At 47.0% G+C, this 21032-nt stretch overlaps 1 protein-coding gene across 7 annotated transcripts in view; it reads left to right on the top strand.

Moving 5' to 3' along the window:
• Window positions 1–19529, top strand: part of MAPKAP1 (MAPK associated protein 1) — a 265446-nt gene extending 245917 nt beyond the window's left edge. For all 7 annotated transcript variants that reach the window (XM_063650329.1, XM_063650328.1, XM_054500117.2 and 4 more), the window contains 2 exons: window positions 12339–12436; window positions 17888–19529. In XM_063650329.1, the coding sequence (XP_063506399.1) occupies window positions 12339–12436; window positions 17888–18013 (224 nt within the window). In that variant the 3' untranslated portion in view covers window positions 18014–19529. The remainder of the gene's footprint in view (window positions 1–12338; window positions 12437–17887) is intronic.
• Window positions 19530–21032: the final 1503 nt, after the last annotated feature.

Raw genomic sequence — 21032 nt, 5'->3', positions numbered from 1 at the left:
AGTAACATTTACTGTCTTACAGTTTGGTGGGTCAGGTATCCCACAGCTTAACTGAGTCCTCTGGCTTGGGGTCTCTCAAAAGGCTGCAATCAAGACGTCAGCTGGGACTGCAGTCATCTCAAGGTTTCATTCGGACAAGGTCTTCCAAGCTTACTGAGTGGTTGCTGGCAGAGTTTACTTCCTTGGGAACATCCTCAGTTCTCCAAAGAGAAGCTTACATGATGGAGTTGGCTTCATCAAAGTAAGCAAGAGTGAGAGAGTGCTAGCAAGGAATAAGTTACAGTCTTCTATAACTTACTCTCAGAAGTGACATCCCAACACTTCTGCTGTATTATTCGTTAGAAGCAAGTCACTAGGTCCAGGCCACAAACAAGACAAGGGCATTACGCAAGGGTGTGAAAAGCAGAAGGTGGGATCATTGGGAGCCATTTCAGAATCTGCCACAATCAGTGAACTCTATGACAGAACAATAGAAACTATTCAAGGCACAGAGAAAAAATGGATGAAGAGATTAGAGCCTTTGGAGTCATAGCAAGTGTTCTAACATATATGTAATTGTAGTCTTGGTGATAGAAGGGAAAAACTATTCAAGATTTGATTTCAAATATCAAACCAGCTATCTTGGAAGCCTAATGAAAGCTAAGCATGATAAATATAAAGAAAACCACACCAAGGCACATTATAATCAAACTGCTGAGAACCAGTGATAAAGAGAAAAATCTTAAAAGCAGCCGAAGAAAGAAGACATATTACATAGAGAAACCAAGATAAGAATAGTTGCTGACTTTTCATTAGAAATAATGCAATCCAGAAGACAATGGAATGATGCCTCTAAAGTGCTAAAAGAAAAAAATCTGTCAACTTAGAATCCTATATTCAGTGAAAATATCCTTCAGAAAGGAAGATGAAATAATGACATTTCAGGCAATCAAAAAATGAAATAATTTGTTGCCACTAAAACTTACACTATCAAAAGTGAAAGGCTGGAGGGGAAAAATACCAGAAGGAAACCCAAATCTGCACAGAGAACTAAGAACACTCAAAATATCAGTTACCAACGATATGGGATGAACCAAGAAAAAGGGAAGGAGCAAGAGAGACCTTTTCCAGTAGGAATTGGCAAACTGTGGCCCACAGGCCAAATCCAGCCCACTACCTGTTTTTGTATGGCCTATCAGGCAAGAATGGATTTTACAGAAAAACATTTGCAATTGATGTGATGATAGAGAACACTAATTTTGGATCCTATTTAAGTGAAATGTTATTCCCTCAACCAAAGGAAAAAAAAAAAAAAAACTACACTTCTTATTAATAGATCTGTATTACCCAAAAAATGTATTTGATGATTAAATTTTGAATTTTGTCAATAAAAAATGTGGAATTTTTTTTCTCCTTGTGTATCTACAAAGTATCCTCAATTTTATCTCTTGGTCCATAAAACCTAAAGCATTTACTATCTGGCCCTTTATAGGAAAAGTTTGCTTGTCTGAGAGTGGAGGTGAAAAAGGAAGCAAGGGGAACCTCCCCCATCAGACAATGTTCCAAGTCCTTTTTACGCATTACTTAATTCTTGCAACAGCTCTGTGAGGTTGTGTCTACACTCATTATATAATTCTAAGATTGTTGGACGACTTCTTAGGGTTATGTAATCCTAACAACTTGTGAGACAGATAATATTCCCATTTTATCAATGAGTTAACTGGGGCTCAGAGAAGCTACATAACTTATCCAAAGTTATCTGTAAATGGAACAGAGGTCCACAGTCTTCCCTCTGCCACTGACACAAAGCCAAGGCACTTAAACATCTATGTTTTCTCATTTTTTTTATTTTTGTTTTTTGGGGTTTTTTAAATTATTATTAAAATAGAGATGGGGGTCTCACTGTGTTGACCAGGCTGGCCTTGAACTCCTAGCCTCAAGCAGTTCTCTCATCTTGGCCTCCCAAAGTGCAGGGATTATAGGCATGAGCCACTGCACGCAGCCAACACCTGTGCTTTCCTGAAGGAAGAATAACCCTAGCCCCAACTCAGAGTGTATGAAGTCTTATTTTTTAAACAAATTTCATCCTTGCTTGGTTATCTGGTTTCTCTTCCTAAAGGATATTAAATGCAGAATATTAAAAGAGGGAGAGAGAATGACAGAACTGAAATAATAAAGACAGTGGGAAGTGAAAGCTAACCAGAGTTGACCAAAAATAAAACTAAACAAAAACTATTAAAGAGCATTCCAAAAACTCAGTAAACATTGTAGTATGGAGCAATTTTGTGGCACAACATAGAGCCTTTTGCAACCCTGGGAGAATCATGATGTTCAGTACTTATACAGAAAAAAGTGATAAAACAGTATTTTCTTTTCCTTATACTCTAATGCAGAAGGAAGGTGTATAATATGGAATTTTAATGCTTAAAATGGAAAAAGGCTTTTTGCACAAAGGTTACCCTAGCTCTCCACTCCAGTGATTCTGGATAGATGAGGTTTCATTTGTAGTAATTTAGCCTCCCATAGAGTACTTGCAAACTCAAGCTTGTCATAGACTTTAAGTCCCTCCAAGGAGGAAATTCCCAGATGCAGAACTTGTTTCTTATCTACTTCTCTAAGAGCTGAAGAATAAACCTCAATCAATACTTGGTTATTCAAATGCAATGTGGTATTTTACTAGAACAACTTACACATGAATTGAAGCGTCAAAAGGCACTCATAAGCCATTGTTCTTAATTTATTTCCTGAAGTACATGGAAGCATTTCTGCTGCATTCAGAAGTAGGGTACTTGTCTCAAGGAATAGCACTTGTTTAATTATTTGAATTGCAAGCTGAACCAGTTGTTTGTTTCATGGAACATTATTATAACTTGAAAGAACAACTGACAAACTATGGTTATTCAAATGAATATTGGGCAGACCTTTTCTTGAAAATGAAGGAAGTGAGTCTGTCGCTTCAAGGAGAACAAGTGATAGTATTTATTGCCAGTGATGAAGTTCAAACTTTCAGGTGAAAATTAGAGTTTTGGGAAATTTCCATCACTGAGCTTGGCTTCTCATCGCTTAAAGACTTCTGATATCAGTAGTGATATTAATGAATGTGATTTTTTTTTATATTGTCAAATGAAATATGTCAACATTTGGAAAATCTGCATAACTCAGTGAACCAATATTTTCCAGACTACTACATGATGTTACAAAAGCAGGCAAGGGGAAAGATTCAAAATGTAAAACCGACCAATAGATTTTAATGTAACAGAATACAAAAAAGTTTATTAATGAGGTTTATATTCCACATTGCAACTAATCTTTAAGAAAATACCATTTATCAAGTTCAGTGTAGTATCAAAGAGGAATATTTACAAAGAAGAACATTAAAATATGCCTCACTTTTCCAAAAACATATCTGCGTGAGGCTGGCTTTTCTTCATTTACTTTAACCAAAACTATATCACAGCAGATCAAATGCAGAATCAGATTGGATAATCCAGCTGTTTTCTGTTCAACCAAATGTTAAAGAGATTTCAAAACATAAAATAGGCTGGTACGGAGGCTCACGCCTGTAATCCCAACACTTTGAGAGGCTGAGGCAGATGGATCATCTGAGGTCAGGAGTACGAGACCAGCCTTGCCAACATGGCGAAACTCCGTCTCTACTATCTCTACTAAAAATACAAAAATTAGCCAGGCCTGGTGTTGCACCCCTGTAGCCCAGCTACTCAGAGGGCTGAGGCAGGAGAATCGCTTGAACCCAGGAGGTGGAGGTTGCAGTGAGTCAGGATCATGCCACTGCACTCTAGCCTGGGCAACAGAGTGAGACTCTGTCTCAGAAAAAAAAATAATAAATAAATAATGCCACTCTTATTTAACTTTGGGGAAATGTAAGAGTTTTTCGATTTTAAAATATGTTAATTTGTAATGGGTTTATTATTTTAATGAATTAATATATTTTTTTAATTTCTCAGTTTTAATTTCATTTATTTTCTTTTTTTGTTTGTTTGTTTTTGAGACAGAGTCCCGCTCTGTTACCCACGCTGGAGTACAGTGGCCAGTGACATGATTCCGCCTTACTGCAACCTCCACTTCCCAGATTCAAAATTCTCATGCCTCGGTCTCCCAGCCCAGCCTCAGGCACACACCACCACACCCGGCTAGTTTTTGTATTTTTAGTAGAGACAGGGTTTCTCCATGTTGGCCACAAGGCTGGTCTCGAACTCCTGGCCTCCCAAAGTGCTGGGATTACAGGCATGAGCCATCATGCCTGGCCGAATTTCTAACACAATAAATGTTGATAGGTATAATCCACATAAGCTTTTTGGACTCCTCAATAGTGTTTAAGAGTATAAAGGGCTTCTGAGACCAAAAAGTTTGAGAACTGCTGATCTAGGGTCTTGAAAATCATCTTACGAAGCTTGGACTTTATTCTGAGGATGATAGGAAAAGAAGCACTGCAGAGTTTTAAGTAGGGGGTCCAGATGGTATGTTTTAAAAGGATGACTCCTGGCCAGGCGTGGTGGCTCACGCCTGTAATCCCAGCACTTTGGGAGGCCGAGGTGTGCAGATCACTAGAGGCCAGGAGTTCGAGACTAGCCTGGCCAACATGGCAAAACCCCATCTCTACTAAAGTTTCAAAAATTAGCTGGGCGTGGTGGCGCACGCCTGTAATCCCAGCTACTTGGGAGGCTGAGGTGGGAGGATCACTCAAACTCAGGAGACAGAGATTGCAGTGAGCCCAGATCGCACCACTGCACTCCAGCTGAGTGACAGAGGAAGACTCTGTCTCAAAAAAATGGGCTGGTGCGGTGGCTCATGCATGTAATCCCAGCACTTAAGGAGGCCAAGGTGGGCAGATCACCCAAGATCAGGAGTTCAAGACCAGCCTGACCAACATGGCAAAACTCCGTCTCTACTAAAAATACAAAAATTAGCCTGGTGTGGTGGCAGGCGCCTGTAATCCCAGCTACTCTGGAGGCTGAGGCAGGAGAATGGCTTGAACTTGGGAGGCGGAAGTTGCAGTGAGCTGAGATCGCGCCACTGTACTCCACTCTGGGGAATAGAGCGAGACTCTGCCTCAAAAAAAACCACAAAAACAAAAAAACAAAAAAAAACTCCTGTGAGTAGATGTTTGAATCTGCAGAAGACGTGATCAAAAGAAGGAAAACCAGAGAAAAAGCAATAGATGATCAGGACCTGGGTGAGGTCCGTGGTCCCAGGATAGAGAGGGACGGAAGATAAACATGTGAAAACTAGGAGACCAAATGCCCAGTACTTGGTGCATGGTGAAGCCTCCAGTTGTGCCACCACAACTGCCAATTTAAGGGGAGATGCTGGTGTCTGTTCTGGACATGCTGCACTGGGGGCCATGTGGAGGTGGCAGCCGTATCCACTGGTCAGCTCTGAAACTCTGCAGAAGGGTATAGGCCACATAGCTGCTTCAGCATCACCAACATGTGAGTAGTAACTAAAACCCAAGGGCAAACCTGACACAGGAAAAACGTAGTTAGAGGAGGTGCTGATCAAGGATAGAACTCAGGAAGACCGTTGCCTAAGGGACACGTGGAGGTCCAGAAGATCACAAAGGAAATGTGAGAAACAGTTGACTGGAGACGTGGACTCAAGAATCAGGTGACCGTGCCTCCAGGGAAGCCAGGACTTTAAGAAGTGTCGAAAACAGCTGAGAAATCTCTACTGGATCTCTCGACATTGAGGGCATAGTGACCTTAGCAAGAATGTTTTCCATACGTGAGAGGAAGGAGGGAAATCACATTGCCATGGGAGTTTTTATAATTAGAGATTTAATTATGTTTACAGGAAGGAGCCAAAGAGAGAGAAAGAGTGAGTTTGAGAATCCAGGCAGAAATGTAAGTAGGTCAGGCACATCCCCTGCTCTAGAGGTCAAAGAGGTCATTACTAAGGTTGCCCAGGCCGCTGCCCACGCAGGAGTGCTTGGGAAGGAGCACTCCCTTTTGCCAGTTGAATTACCTTGAGCTGAAGCTCCCTACAGGCAGCTCAGAACTGTTGCTTATGGTGGAGACCCAACCAGGAGGGAGTTTTCAGCCCAGAGACCAAAGAACCCCAGTCCAGCATTTCCTAGTAGGACCTACAGAAAGATGCAGCTTTGCCTAAAACAATGTGTGTTCCCATCGGTTTCCCCCAAGAAATCCAGTGAGAATGTTCCCCTCTCAGGCCAGAGGGCCCAGAAGGCCCAGAAGACATCAGACCTTGGAAACTCAGTTTTCAAAAAGTATCCATGCCTGATGTTAAGGAATTGAGAAAGAATCCCAAGCCTCAAAGCTGTTCTTTGTAGCCTTATTTATAGTACTGGCAATTTTATAAGTAACCCGGAAGCCCAACAGAGATAGCAACATGACCCGTAGCTCACATCTACTGGTTGGAATAAAATGCAGCCATTGAAAATGGTGGTTATAGAAATTGTTGCAACAGGGAAAGGGGTATGGTAAAATGTTAACTTAAAAAAACTAAGCTCAACTTCTAGTATACAATCTGATTACAACTGTGAAAACAGGCGAGAATGGTTAGGAAAGAGACCGTGAATGTCATTGTGCTAGTGTTGGGATTTTGGGGTGGGGTGTGGAGGTTCTCCTCTGTCTTCTAAATTTCTAGTATTTTTAATATGGAAAAGAAACAGGTTTATTTTTATATTTTTGGCAAGTGGTGACACCTGGGGGTTTAGACAAAGGTGGGCTACAGGCTTATTCTGGCAGCTCCAGCTCTGACCAGTCATGGCCAGCCACAGTCAGTACTGGCAGGTTGTGTTAGAAGAGACCCTCCCTTGAGACTTTTCCTAAGGCAAATGGAAAATAAAAAAATTGATAGCCGGGCATGGTGGCGGGTACCTGTAATCCCAGCTACTCGGGAGGCTGAGGCAGGAGAATCGCTTGAACCCAGCAGGCAGAGGTTGCAGTGAGCCGAGATCTCACCACTGCACTCCAGCCTGGGTGACTGAGTGAGACTTCATCTCAAAAAAAAAAAGCAAAAATTGAAAATCAAAAAAAGACCCTCCTTTCAGTTGATTTGCAATGGAAGTCTGGGAGCACCTCTTTTAGCAGGGTTGTGAGTGCTGTTCCTGTATGTTTAAGCCATCCCATCTCATGACCACAGCAGCCTTTCCAACATGGCCACACCCCCTGAACTGGCAGGAAGAACCTGTTTTTTCAGCACAGCCTCCTGTTTTAGTTAGAATCCATAATACAGAAGATGAATTAAAGCACAAAAGCTGGACGTCTCCACTTCTGACATTTGTGCCACTAATTAGTTTCTGCTTGGTATTAAATTCTATCTTCTCTGTCTTACTTTGAAAAACTACATAAGTGTAAATACAGTTCTACATATCCAGATTTTCACTTCAGTACTCAGGAGTGGAGGTACAGTTTCAGTATCTGCCCTGAGCATGTGACCAGTGCTTAGATGCCACATTTATACCCTCTTATATTGCATTTTATTTACATAGCACTGTAAAAGCAAATCTGCTCAAAGGAGGCTCAATTAAAAATGCAATCTTCAAAGTAATGAGCATTTTATCATCAAATATCAGTTCCATCATAGTTAAATGAATTACCACCTCCACCCATTGAGTCCCTGCTATATGCAGGGATATATGTGACATATAAGAGATCACTGACAGATGCTGTCCCCTCCTTTACAGCCAGGCAAACCTTGGAAGGGATGGTGCCTTGCCAAGGTCCCACAGCTGAAACATGGCAGAGCTAGGATTTCATCCTAATTCTAACTTCAGGAATTATGCTTTTTTTCCTCTGTGTCTCAGGCTTTTGTTAAACCTTAATTTAAACAGAATTTAACAATTAATGCAAAATAATTTGAGCTAATTGGAATATTAAACTTTGCATTTTTTTTAAAGTCATACTAATATATAACTTTTTCTTAGCTGATTTTTTTTTTTTTTTTTTGGAGTCTCGCTCTGTCGCCCAGGCCGGAGTGCTGTGGCACAATCTCGGCTCACTGCAACCTCCACCTCCTGGGTTCAAGCAATTCTCCTGCCTCAGCCTCCCAAGTAGCTAGGATTCCGGGTGCGTGCCTCCATGCCCAACTAATTTTTGTATTTTTAGTAGAGACAGGGTTTCACAATGTTGGCAAGGCTGGTCTCGAACTCCTAACCTCAGGTGATCCATCCACCTTGGCCTCCCAAAGTGCTGGGATTACAGGCTTGAACCACTGCGCCCAGCATCTCAGCTATTTTTTACAACCAGTGTCTCAGCTATTTTTTAGAAAGACAGCTTGCTCCTGTGACTTAACCCTGTTCCTATGAAAACTGCTGGTGGTCTTGGAATTTTCAAGGGTAACTTGCCTACCTCTGCTTCCCTCTAATGCCCCAGGACAGATGCCTGGTGGGCTGCAGCTGAGGAGGTCATTGGCCCCCTCTTCCTCTTCTACCTGAGGTGAACTGTGAGGTGTCTGAGGCTGATTGTATCTGATAACAGGTGTTCTTTTGTTCAGTCAGTATTGAAGTGTGGGCAGTTCCTTCTTCCCAGACATCTATGGTGGAAATTTACCATGTGGCATAAATTACTCATGTTTATTGACAGATTCATTTCCAGCAAGAGGTCAATGAATTGTTACACTTTAATATATAGGTCTTGGTCTGGGTGAAATTATGAAAGTGTGAATTCTGATTATTAGCTATTATTCTGTTGTGAAAGAGTCTCCCCATCCTGCCAACATTGCCTTCTCTGTAGTTCTCGCCTCCAATTGCTTTTCAGTATCTTTCTGCGCCTGTCTAGCTCAAAACTGCACTCACTCCTACCTGGCTGACTACGGGAACTGTTTACCTCACCTCCAGGCTCCAGGGAACCAGGGAGAACACCCTAAAACACAGTTCGCCCATTTCTTTCACTTGCCCTGCTTAAGCCCCACTAGTGGCCCCCATCAGCTGGTGACTCCAGGCACTCTCAGCCCTTTGCGACTGTCCCTCTCCCTCCCACCTGCCTGCCACACATGACCCTGGTCTGCCCAGAGCTCCCGTGGAGACCCTGTATGTTTGCCCATGCTGTTTCCTTGCCCTGTGGCATCTTCCTCTTTTTCACCCTTCTCCACCCTCACCTTTACCCAGCTGACTCCCTGCCCTCCTCCAAAACTGCCGAGGTGTCAGCTCCTCCCAAGAAACTGTCCCTAGCGGCTCTTCTCCATCCTGGCCAGGTGCTTCTGCCTTGGTGTCTCCACAGCAGCTCCCTGCGTTTACCTTCTTCACGCTCATCATATTTGACTCTTGGTGTTCATTTCTCTGTCCTTTGCCCTAGCCCATGCTCCTGGCAGAACCCAGACTGAGGAAAACTGCCCTTCTGGCCGCCCAGCGAAACAGGGCTGCTAGTGAGGGGAACTCAGGGCAGAAACGCCCGCGGAGTGAGTCCGCCCCATGTCCTATGGCCCAGCATGGCTGCTGATCTTAACCTGCACTTGCCCCCCAGGGTTCCACTCATCACTCCTTGCAGAGAGCAAGAGGGGGCTGTCTGCTGTGGCTGTCCACCGTGCCTTGGCCCAGTGATTAACTTTGCAGCTGTGTCATTGTTCAAGTCCAAACACAAGTGCTCCACAGAACGTTCTCTGCCCTCTGTTACCCTCTCCCTATGGAGTGAATGCTTTCACTGGAAAGGACAAACAGACCGGAGGCTTGAGGGAGAGTGGGGGAATGTTGGAACTCTTCTTCCTCCTCACCTGCTTCACTCTTCCTTAGATGGGTGCTGGAATGAGCCCTGGGGATAGGCAGGGGACACACACAGCCTCCACATGCAACCAAATACATTCAAAATTCAGAGGACAGGGGATTTAGGGTCACTTGGTTCAAATATGCAGTCTTTCAGGAGACTTGGCTTGGTATGATTTTTTTTGTTTTTTTCACGTGACTGTGCAGATGAACCACAGGCCTCCCCTCTGTCAGCCCACAATTGACATGCTTCACAGGCACCATAGTCCCAAGGAGACAGTGTCAACGCTTCCTTTCTGAGGCTCCTAGGCCGTGCAGACTACATATTACATGTGCTGTGTATAGCTTGGGCTCTGCTTAAAGTGCAGGAAACCTTTTTAACAGTGTCTCAATTGTTCAGGCAAAACATGCTTTAGTGCTTTGAGGTTTGGTTCGGTTTTGTCAGACAAGCGGGAGCAGGTGGTGTGGACAGTCCATAAGCTGTCTTATCAAAGTGGTCAGTGAACCCCGAAGCTTCAGGTCTGCAGGTCTCCCTAAGACCTTCTGGTTCTTTCTAGCCCCAGGCCCTGGTGTCTGTGTCTGTCGTGGCCAGTTGTCAGCAGGAAGGCCTCCTGGAGGGGGTGTCTCTTTGTCTTTCACAGCCCTGTGTCCTTTGTAGATGGCTGTGCTTGTTCACAGCATGGCCAACAAAGGTGCCTGCATTGTTCCTCCACACAGGGATGTCACCGACAAGATGCTGATGTTGTGGGGTAGATCCTGTGAATGTGAACATATACAGACGCACACACAGATGCCTCTGTGTAAGGTCCACCTCCTTATTAGAAACACAGAATTTATATGTTAACAGAGTGATTAGCTTCCAGTCAGGAAATTCTCACATTTTAGTACCATGATTTAGAATCAGGCTAAATTTGTCGAGTGTCTGAAAGTGAGGTTTTTCAGAAATTATTAGGTAATTTTTTCAATTTAGGATTTATAGTCACAATTAGTACATCATAATGATGTTTCCAGGATAAAATACCAGTGGCTCAACTTTTCTGGCCACAAATGTACAACATATATCAGTTTATTTTTGGAGATCTGAAAAATTAGCTACTGTAAATAAAGTCCCCAAGAAGATTTCTCCGGGAAAGAGGTGAACTTACAGTAATATGGGTGATATATTATTAATTAATAACTATGACCAGCCGCTGCTTCAATTAAAAGGACAACGGATGAGAAGGACTAATAGAAAGGATATGCTGAATTTTAATCTGACAGACACTAAGGTCTGTTGAAAGACTAGGGAAGGTCATTTCTGGGCGTTTTGCAGGAGACCTCTGTATTAGAGATGTCACCTGCTGCTTGTTGGTCTAGGAAGGTTTACTGAATACTGACTACGTGTCTCTCTTGGGCACTGTTCCTTTGCTTGCCAGTAATGGAAACCAACTTCAGTAGCTTAAGGAGAAAGAAGAATTTCTTGGAAGGCCACAGGGGTCTCCTAGAACCCAAGGATAACAGTGCCGATAGGCCGGGGCAGTCCCCATGGTCCTGAGCCTGGGAGTCCCAAAGCCCCTCATCTTATTCTCAGTCCTTGTGCCAGTTTAGACAGCCCAGCATCTATGTCTCCATTTAGAAGAGGGAATCCGATTGACATGTCTGGACACAAAAGGACAGGCCCAGATAATGTAGCCATGGCTGCAGGTATGATAAGACAAGCAGGTTCCTTTGGAGGGCCACGGTACCGTGTGGTAGGCCCACACAAGAAGTGCGCCTAGAAGTGTGGTTATGAAGACTCACCCAAGAAGGTGCCAGCTGAGCTGAGCCACCCAGGATCAGCAGGTCCTTCCCATCCAGGTTAGTGAGAGAGGACATCCCAGGCTTAGGGAAGAACCTGTGTAGAGGCTGGTGTGGCAGGTGGGAGTGTGAGCACTCTGGCAGCCTGTGGCCTGTCGGGGCAGCAGAGTGAGATGAGGCTAGACCAGGAAGCGGTCCCAGAAATGACAGTGTCATCCTGAAGGTGGTAGGATGGGGTGTGGAGAATGGGGACCTGGATCAGATTTATATTCAGAAGCTCTGCCCCCTGGAGTCAGTCACTTTGTGAGGTGCCCGCTTTCCATGGCCCCCCACCCTGCCCCCATCCTCCCAGGGTTGAGATGACCTGAGGCCTTTGGGAGCAGCTTCCAAGCAAGGTCTAAGAATGGGATTCCCCCTCTCCAGGCAGGAGTCCCCTCCCAGCAGGAGTCCCCTCCCAGCAGGAGCCCAGGCTGTGAGAGCAGCCTCCTAATAGTGTGGCTATTGACCCTTCTCCTTCCTATTGCTCATTTATCTGACTTTAAACACAGTTAGTTTATTTTTAGAGTAATAATGTGGAGTTAATTAGCCTTCTCCCTTAAAAACGCCACCTTTTGCATGTAATTATCATATAGCAGCAGTTCCGTAAAGACTTCCTAACGTGGCATTCCCCTGAATGCGTTCCAGAGTGGAATGGGACCTAACTGGCTGTTGAGTCTTTAAAATTTTTTCATTGTCCATTTTATACCCAGCCTGTACTGAGAAAACGAACTACTCCTGGGAAGACTAGGTGCTGCTCAGCCTCCACTTGCTCTTGCTCGAATTGGAATGATAGGGGAGAACATATGGAGGCCCCCGCCATAGTTAACTCACCAGAACTCCTCAACACAGTTTTCTCTCTCTGCAGGTCACGCAATATTTAAACTCACGTATCTAAGCAATCACGACTATAAACACCTCTACTTTGAATCGGACGCTGCTACCGTCAATGAAATTGTGCTCAAGGTGAGTGTTCCTTCTCGAACCAGAGACAGGGTAGGTGGGTCCAGCTTCTCTTCAGGCTGTTTCCGGCCTGGCCGCAGCCCCACCCACTCCGCAGCTCTATACAAGGCTCCCGGGCCCAGTTTGGCAGAGGAGGAATGTCACGGCTTGCCAGCCACCCGGGGATGAGTGCCTGTGCCAGGGGCCACACCAGCCCCAGCTCAGCTGCTCTGCACCTGCTTCAGTCAAAGCAGGACCCTTTTCAGTTTCCTCCCAATCCCAGTAACCCTGGCTCTTCCTGTATTTGTTTATTCCTTTTATGTACTGTTTATTTTCCTGCAACCATTGTCAGGAGCTCCTTGAAGCTCCTGGAGCAGACTCTGAGGAAATTATTATTGTTTTGAAGATACCTTAATTATGCTGAAGGTGATTTTAGCAACCTGTTCTAAACATACCTAACTTTCTGCTAGACTTGTATGTCACCATACCTAAACAGTATACTCACTGAGCACCTTCCATGTGCCGGGCCAGGGCCTGGGATGCCACAGTGACAGACTCTGTCCCTGCCCCTGGAGAGCTTTTCCTCTACTGGAGGAAACAGGCATAAAACAGAAAATTACAAAGAGATTGTTAGTCTCAAAGGTGTGGGTGTGTCACAGTAAACTGACTTGAGGTGGAGGTGTGGAGGCAGGGAGAGCCGAACCCTGAAGGATGACTGAAAAGGCACAGATGTTGACCAGGTAAGGAGAGAGGAAGCACCACAGACAGGCAGGCTGGGAACGGGCTGAGGCAAGGCAGGCACAGGGGGATGGGGGGCTGGCAGGGCTAGGCCGTGCAGGGCCTTGCAGAGTGGACTGTGGCTGAGATGAGCTCTGCTTGGCATGGGAGCCTCCAGGGGTCTTGCGGATTTGGGAGGTCTGGGATAGGACCCGAGATCATATGTTTCCAAGAAGCGCCAGATGCTGCTTTGGCCACTGGTCTGGGCACCACACTCTGAGTAGCCCTGGATTAGGAGTCTCAGCCTCTCCCAAGCAGAGAATCCTTTCTTCAAGCCAAATCTTCCATAGGTTGATCAGATAGGAAAAGCAGCTGCTGTGGCAGAGCAGGGGCGAGGACCAGAGAGGGCTCCCCAACCCCTAGTTTTGTGACCCTGGCTAGTCACATCACCTTTCTGGGCCTCAGTGTCCCTACCTGTAAAGTGGGGATCATGGTACCTATGCTACCCCACACCACCAGGGCTGCTAGAGTACAAGTCAGATGAGACGTGGTAAACCTATGTAAGTTATCATTCAGTCTTTTCTTAAGAGTTGAAGTCATCACATAATAGCAGAAGTAGCGAAGATATGCTGAGGGACTGCACAGTGCAGGACCTGGGCCAGAGGCTCCGCGTGTCCCATCACAGTGCATCTTCACAGCTCTGTGAGATCATGAGATAAAGTTGTTCCCATTTCCCAGATGAAAAGTGAGGCTCAGGAATAAAGTAGCAGAGCCAGGATCATGACTCTGGTAAGCTGGCAGAACCAGAACTTGCCCCCAGATTTGACAGATTTCAGACTTGTGTTTTAATTCCCCAGATATGCATGACCTAAGAGTGGAGTGGGAGATTTCAATGAAATAGAATTGCGATCCAGGAATATATTGAGACACATTCCCCACGGCTGCAAAAGATTTTCAAAAGGAGTAGGTGGCAATTTAAAAGAGCAGCTGGAAGGACAGTTTGGAGCAGACAGAGTAGCATGATTAGCTGGATGAAAGGGAGAGGGTTCATAGACCAGCCTGATCAGAGCCCCCGCTTGGACCAAGGAGTGGCGACATGGGCCTGCCTGGGAGTGCTTGCAGCCAGCGAGCTTCGAGTTACCCACTGGAGCATCACAGACAGCACAGGCCCCTTGTGCAGAGTGTTTAGGGACCTGGCAGAGAAATATTCCATTACCCCGGTAGGGGCTGGACTTTTTTTTTTTTTTTTTTTTTATAGCCAGCATTAAAATATTCAAGACTTGAGAAGGATTCTAGTAAAATTATAATCCCATGTTTGACATCAAAATAATTTTCACAACAGCAGATTGATGACAGAAACACAGGTTTATGACTTCAGTATGAGACTGTGGAAGATCAAGTGCAGAGAAATCATTTTGCAGGTCCAAATGCTCCCTCGAAGCAGATGCTTCTCTGCAAAATCCCTGAGGTCTGTCACCTTCCCTAAAGTGTCTGTTTCCATATCAAAATATTTGCAGAAATATTGCATCATGCACAAGACTCCAGAAGAGTTGTAGCATACCCAGTCCTGATTTACTTAGAGCTAATGATCATGAGAGATGAGATAGTACTTCTCCCACCTCTGATTTTTTTGTTTGTTTGTTTGTTTGTTTTGAGACAGAGTCTCACTCTGTTGCACTGTTGCACAGGCTGGGGTGTAGTCGTGTGATCTCTGCACACTGCAACCTCCACCTCCCGGGTTCAAGTGATTCTCCTGCCTCAGCTTCCTGAGTAGCTGGGATTACAGGCACCCGCCACCAAGCCCAGCTAATTTTTTCCTATTTTTAGTAGAGAACGGGGTTTCACCATATTGGCCAGGCTGGTCTCAAACTCCTGGCCTCAAGTGATCTGCCCACCTCAGCCTCCCAAAGTGCTGAGATTACAGACATGAGCCGCCAGACCCGGCCCCATCTCTGATTTTTATAGCAATTGGAATACTTAGTTTTATCCACCATTCCTGCAGTGTCCTGAGTGTGTCTTTGTGAGCTTTGCACCAGTACCAAGCAACAGAAGCCCAGCCCTGTGTCCAGGAACTTGGCAGAAATGTTGTTGCCATCAGAAGCTCTTGAGGAGTCAGTTTAGACTTTAGTAATGCATGCTGTTGTTCTATAATTCAGGAATTTTACATAAAATGAGAGCTTAGATGGAAATTGAAGGGAGGAAATAAGAGCCACAATCTGAGGTCAAATAAACGATCATGAACAAGCAAAGCCTCCATCGAGCTTTTTGCGCTTGTAGAAGTAGGAACGTCTCCCATTTATTGAACACCAGCTACATGCAGTACATCTAATGTCCATTATCTTCTTTAATCTTCCTGACCACCCTCCAGAATGTAGACATTGTCCCCGTTTTATAGAAGAGGAGATGGAGGCCCAAGGTCACAGAGCACACAAGGGTGGAGCCTCTACTGAGCCGCCCTCTTCCCACCAAGATGTCACTGAGCTAAGCCATGGGTGGTCCCTAATGCCACAGGCTTTGAGATGAATCTCAGAGGAATTGTCGGGCTCTTCAAATCAGGTTCTTCTCGTGATCGAGTGATGGAGGCTGTGGCTTTATTGACCATGAAAACTCCTTATATTTTTATGCCTTAAGCTGTAAAATGCATTGAAAGTGAAACACTCTATAGTGCATAAAATTGTGCAAGTTTTAAGCCACAGCATATTAACCAGCTAATGGCAGACCAAAGGGCGTTTTTATCTTTTGATTATTACATTAATCTTCCATTAAAATTATCTATGTGATTATCACAAAGCACTGAAGATAATAAATTTGGGAAATAGTTGGCTTGTTAAGGATCATTTTAAAATGCTTTTGTCAAGTTATATGTGCCAAAAATACACTGAAAACACTAGGTTGGCTGAGTGTGCAAACAATATAATCCAAAGATTACTTTTATTAAGAATGATAAAACCTCTTATTTCCATACATTGTATTGTCCCAAATCATCAACCTGGCCCTGTGGTCCTCATGATTTATTGCTCTCAGCTGGTAACTTGGCGAGGCAGCGGGCAGAGCGTGTCAGGCCTTCTGTACTCACGCACCAGCCTTTAACGCCTGCTGCTCCAACCAGCAGAGCAGAAAGTTGGGAGGGACAGTGTTGAAGCCTCGGCCATCTGAGGCGTTGCCATCTCGTGCTGCCTCCCCTGGGAGTGCTCTGGTTCCTTCTCGGAGTCAGCAGAAGCTCCTCTCCCTCTGGCACAGGACACATGGCCCTCGGAGTAGAATCAGCAGAGGCAGTGGCTGGCCTCTCTTGTCAGAAATATTCAGCCTTCTAGTCAAAACTTTTAGATACTTGCAGGTGAAGAGAAATAGCGTCTGTTCACCAAAAGCCCCAGCCAGAGGAGCAGAGGAGGTGAGGGGCTGCGGAGCAAGAAGGGGTGTTTGCCAAGCGCCTGACACCTTCTAGCTTTGTGACCTTGACTAAATGACATTATTGTCATTGGCCTTGACTTCCTCACCTGTGCATGGGGATGACAGTGGCATCTGTCTCAAGGTTATTGTGAAGATTCCATGAGCACTGAAAGGCACTCAGAGCAGTGCCAGTTGCCACCACTGATTTCACACTGCTGCTGCCGCCCATGCCCAGGCACAGGCTGTCCTCTGCACTGGGGCGTGTGCATCCCACTGTAGCATCCCTCCCTGGCTCCCGCCACCTCATTTCACTAAGCCAGCCAAGCTCTCGCAGTTCCAGGGACACTCCCTTGCGGTGTGCCCCTGCTGTGCCTTGATGCATGCTGCGTCTCTCTTCCCCGTTGTGCACTCAAAAACTCCTGTGTATCCCGCAAAAGTCAGCTCACTCTTTTCCTCTGGAAGCCTTCCCTCCTCCACACCTCCCTGATACTCAGCCCCATTCCTTGGTGCTCCTCTTTGCCTGCTGCAGTGCTGGTTCTGCCGCTGGACACTCACTCACCAGGCAGCAAGCTCTCCAGGGCCAGAACCAAGTCTCAGGGATGTAGCACTGGGGAAGCGCCTGGCGGTGCAGCTGCTACACAGAGTGGAAGATGCACATGTGACTCCGGGCAGACTCCCAGGGCTTCATGGAAGCAGCAGCATGCAAAAGGCATGAGAGGAGCCCAGTAGGCAGCCCCGCCCTTCACACAGGGCTCTCTCAACCCCCCTCACAGCTCTCACCCTGACTTCCGCGTGGCCTAGGCCACTTTGGCCTCCCTCTCTGAGCCTCTTTCCTTTTTGTCAAGTGAGCCCTGCCTGGCTGGGCACTGATGAGCCCTGAAGGAAGCACTGTGGTGGGAAGCTCTGTGCCTGGCTGGTGGGAGGCTGGATGGAGAGCCTGTCTTGGTTTGCCTTTCATCCCTGTGTTCTCGGCCTTCACACAGGGAAAGACAGGCTCAGAGAGGTTATGTGCTTGTCCAGGTCACACAGCAGGTGAGAGGCAGAGCCAGGCAGCCCAGGGCACAGCCTTCCGGGAGTGGCTCACACCAGGAGGGAGCATGGGCTCCGGAACCTGAAGAGCTCGCCGCTCACTGACTGGGAAGCCTGTATTGGCCACTAGGCTTCTCCAAGCCTGTTTTTCCTTGTAGAGCGGCGGCTCTGGGCCCAGCCGCTGCCAGGTTGCTGTGATGACTGGACTCCTTCCACACGACAGCACCTGGCCCTGAGGCACCTGGCCCAGGTCAGGGCCTTCCCTGCCACCCCCTCCGATGCCCTGGGTGGGTAGGGAGCGGCTGGCAAGGTGACGGGGCTGTGTGCTCTTGCTTCTAGGTTAACTACATCCTGGAATCACGAGCAAGCACTGCCCGGGCTGACTACTTTGCTCAAAAACAAAGAAAACTGAACAGACGTACGAGCTTCAGCTTCCAGAAGGAGAAGAAATCTGGGCAGCAGTGACACTGGCCTCCAGCCGCAATCTGTTCCATAGCTTAGAGCCTGCCTGCCAGGGCCAAGTGCCCTAGAGCCCACCCGGTGTCCTGAAGTCCTCGGGGGGAGGCCAGCCCCTGGCTCACTGGCACAGGGCAGGTGGGCTCTCGGAGAAGGTGTTGGGGGCCCCCTAGGAGGGAGCGCTGGGGACATTGCCATGGGACGGAAGCCTGCTTGGCAGTGGCTTTGATAAGCGATGCGTGGGGGTCAGACCACCCCCTAGAGGAGCCACGTGCCGCCCAGCCACCTTCACTGCCTGCCACCCTGCCCGAGGATGTACAGAGCCGTGCCCACACATTTCCTTGCAACTTGATCAAATTTCTTAAAGCAAACAAAGAACAAAAATGTACATTTCTGTTTTTCCTTTTAATAAACAGGTGTACTCTTTATCATGGTTGGTATGATGGACCATTCTTTGGGTGGAGAATTGATTATGTTATTCTCTTTAAAATCTGTTCCCATATTGAACAGGCAGATTGGAAAAGCTATGGTTCGATTTCTCAGAAGAAATGTTTAGGTCTTAGTCAATAGTTTTAACTATGCCATTTGTTTAAATGAGTGCATTTGCTTCGAGGGTAGTGTCTTACTAAAAGTTAGGAACAGAGACCTAGTGGTGTGTCCAAGGCCGTGTCACTTTCCCCTTCAGCACACCGCAGCTTCTGACCTCAGAGCCCAGGAGCTGCGTGGACAGTGGGGTGCCAGGAGGAGGGGTGGTGGCTGGTCCTCAGGCACGCTGCACTCCCAGCCAGACGTGGTCTTTCCGTTTCTTAAGTAGCAAGTGTAGGTTTCAGCTGGCAGCTCCACCTGCATGTGGATTTTCCCGGGATTGGAATCGTCTCTGCTTCGCTGCCTTGGAAGGGGCCGCATTCCCCTTTCCTCTTCTCCTTACAGTGCCTGCCTCCTTGTTCAAGCAGGCGGAAAGCTGCTGTTTCTCAAGTTTCAGGGAGAGGGGTGAGCGGAGGGAGACCTGTGTCCATGCCGTCCGGCTCCCTGGGTGGGAACAGGCAAGGGATCAGACGCCCCTGACACCACGCCTCTGGCCACACCAGATGCCTCTGCGGTCCTCGACAGCCTCTTCAGTGTCCCTCCTGCGGTGATGTCCTTTCTTACTGTCCCCAGCCAGGGCCGGGGACCGGTGTTTCACTGAGGACCTGCATTAGAAACATTTTTTAAATTGTTGTACAGGAAGAGATGTGTCTAAAACAGCATCTTAAAGCTGAGTGTATTTCTTTGCACAAGGGGTCATGTTGATGAATTCTTCTTTTATTCTGATCTTTGTTCAGCCGACAGGAGCATCCTTTTCTAATGTCTTCCATTCCTACCCCCCACCCAGAAACAAATATTTGTAGCTTGCTATCTGTATTTGAATTTTTAGCAATTTTATATTTAGATACTTTGAAAAATGTAAATGACTAATTTGGTCATTAAATCTTGTGACATATTCAATATTAAAATGATATTAAAATAAAAGTCATATAAATACCCACTTTTGTATATTGCGTTGAGTTCCTGAAGTCTGGAGTATGTGACGCCGAAAACCATGACTCTGCCATGAGCCTCCTGGGTGGTGGCATTTGCCCGCAGTTGATGAGGAAGCAACATCTCTGAAATGCACCAGGGCCTCTTCAGTGCTAAGCACGACAAGCTGGCCCTCTTCACTCAGTGGTGACACCAAAGTCATCACCTCCTTCAGCCACAAAAACAACACCCTTCTCTTACTGTGAAATGCAATGCTCAGTTTACATGAACACATGTGTCCAGGTGAAGGAACAGTGGAAAGGGAACACAGCAGCCACCGCCCAGGCCCAGCACGGATCAAGACTCTGCATTCAGCTTTCCCTCAGCCCCTCTCCCCCACCCTGTACCTAGATCTCTAAAGACAGGACCGTGAGCTCTAGGACACAGGCATCTCACACTCTCCCCGGCATGGGCTGGGCAAAGGCAGGAGGAGCTCAGCACACCCGAGATAACGGAAGTTGACTGATGGGCCCCACTTCTGCTTTCCACTAGGTCTCCTGACCTGGCCCCGGTGTGGCCCCTGCCTAAGACGATGTGAAAAGTCACAGCGTTGATGATAATTCATGACTGGGCCTCTGAACTCGGTGGAGGACTTGCAAGGTGTAGGCTGCCTGGCAGGCCTGGGCAGTGGGTCTCAGGAGCCCTGGCCTCGCTGGCCCCTGGGAGCCACCCTCCTCTTCCAAGGACCTGCTGTGCACTGCCGTCTGTAAACATCAACAGTAACGAAACGTGCACAGGCAGCCTCCATCAGGTCCCGTCACCACCTCCATTTCAGGGGTCAGGACTCGGGAACTGGAAGGGCCACTTCATTGGCCCCAGACTCACCATGAATGACTGGCGGACACGGTAGCCCTGCTCTTAATCACTGGGCTCTGCCCTCCACAGGTGGCAGCCATGTGGCTCCAAGCTGGTTCCTGCCTCTTGGGCCCTCATTTTCCTAAGCTGAAAATGAAAGTGCTGGATTAGAGGACCCCGTAGACCCTTCTGAAGCGTGTCCTAAATGTCTCAGCATCGTGGGAGCCCAGCCTTGCTTCCAGTGGTTTCTGTTTGCCAAACTTTGCCAGAGCCTCTCTGCTTCTGAGGGAAGGTCCTAAGAGCTGAGAATGCTGTGAGCTCGTCTAGCCCAGCCCAGAGACACTTCCAGCCCAGTCTTCGGCCTCTGCCTGCATACCTCTGGCAGTGGAGCGCTCACTGCTGCTCAACTCAGCACTTTCCCTTGTTGGCCAGTTTGGTCATTCTTAGCAGGCCCTGCCTGCTTTGGGCCATACTCGCCCCCACCTCTGAGGCCCAGGCCCAGCCTGTAGCCCTGCATCCCCAGCCTCTGCACAGCACATTCCTGTCCCTGGCCCTGAGCTGGCAGCTGCCTCCAGGAACTTCCTATCCAGGCCCCCAGGACCAAAGTGCACCACGCCTCACTTGCCCCTCAGCTGTGTGGGGACTACAGGGATGTCTCTCTGTCTCCTCTGCGTGG

The sequence above is a fragment of the Pongo pygmaeus genome, chromosome 13 (genome assembly GCF_028885625.2).
Source record: "Pongo pygmaeus isolate AG05252 chromosome 13, NHGRI_mPonPyg2-v2.0_pri, whole genome shotgun sequence".
NCBI classification, from domain to species: Eukaryota; Metazoa; Chordata; class Mammalia; order Primates; family Hominidae; genus Pongo; species Pongo pygmaeus.
The sequence above is the reverse complement of the archived record's forward strand: the minus strand, read 5'-3'. Positions and strand labels throughout refer to the sequence as shown.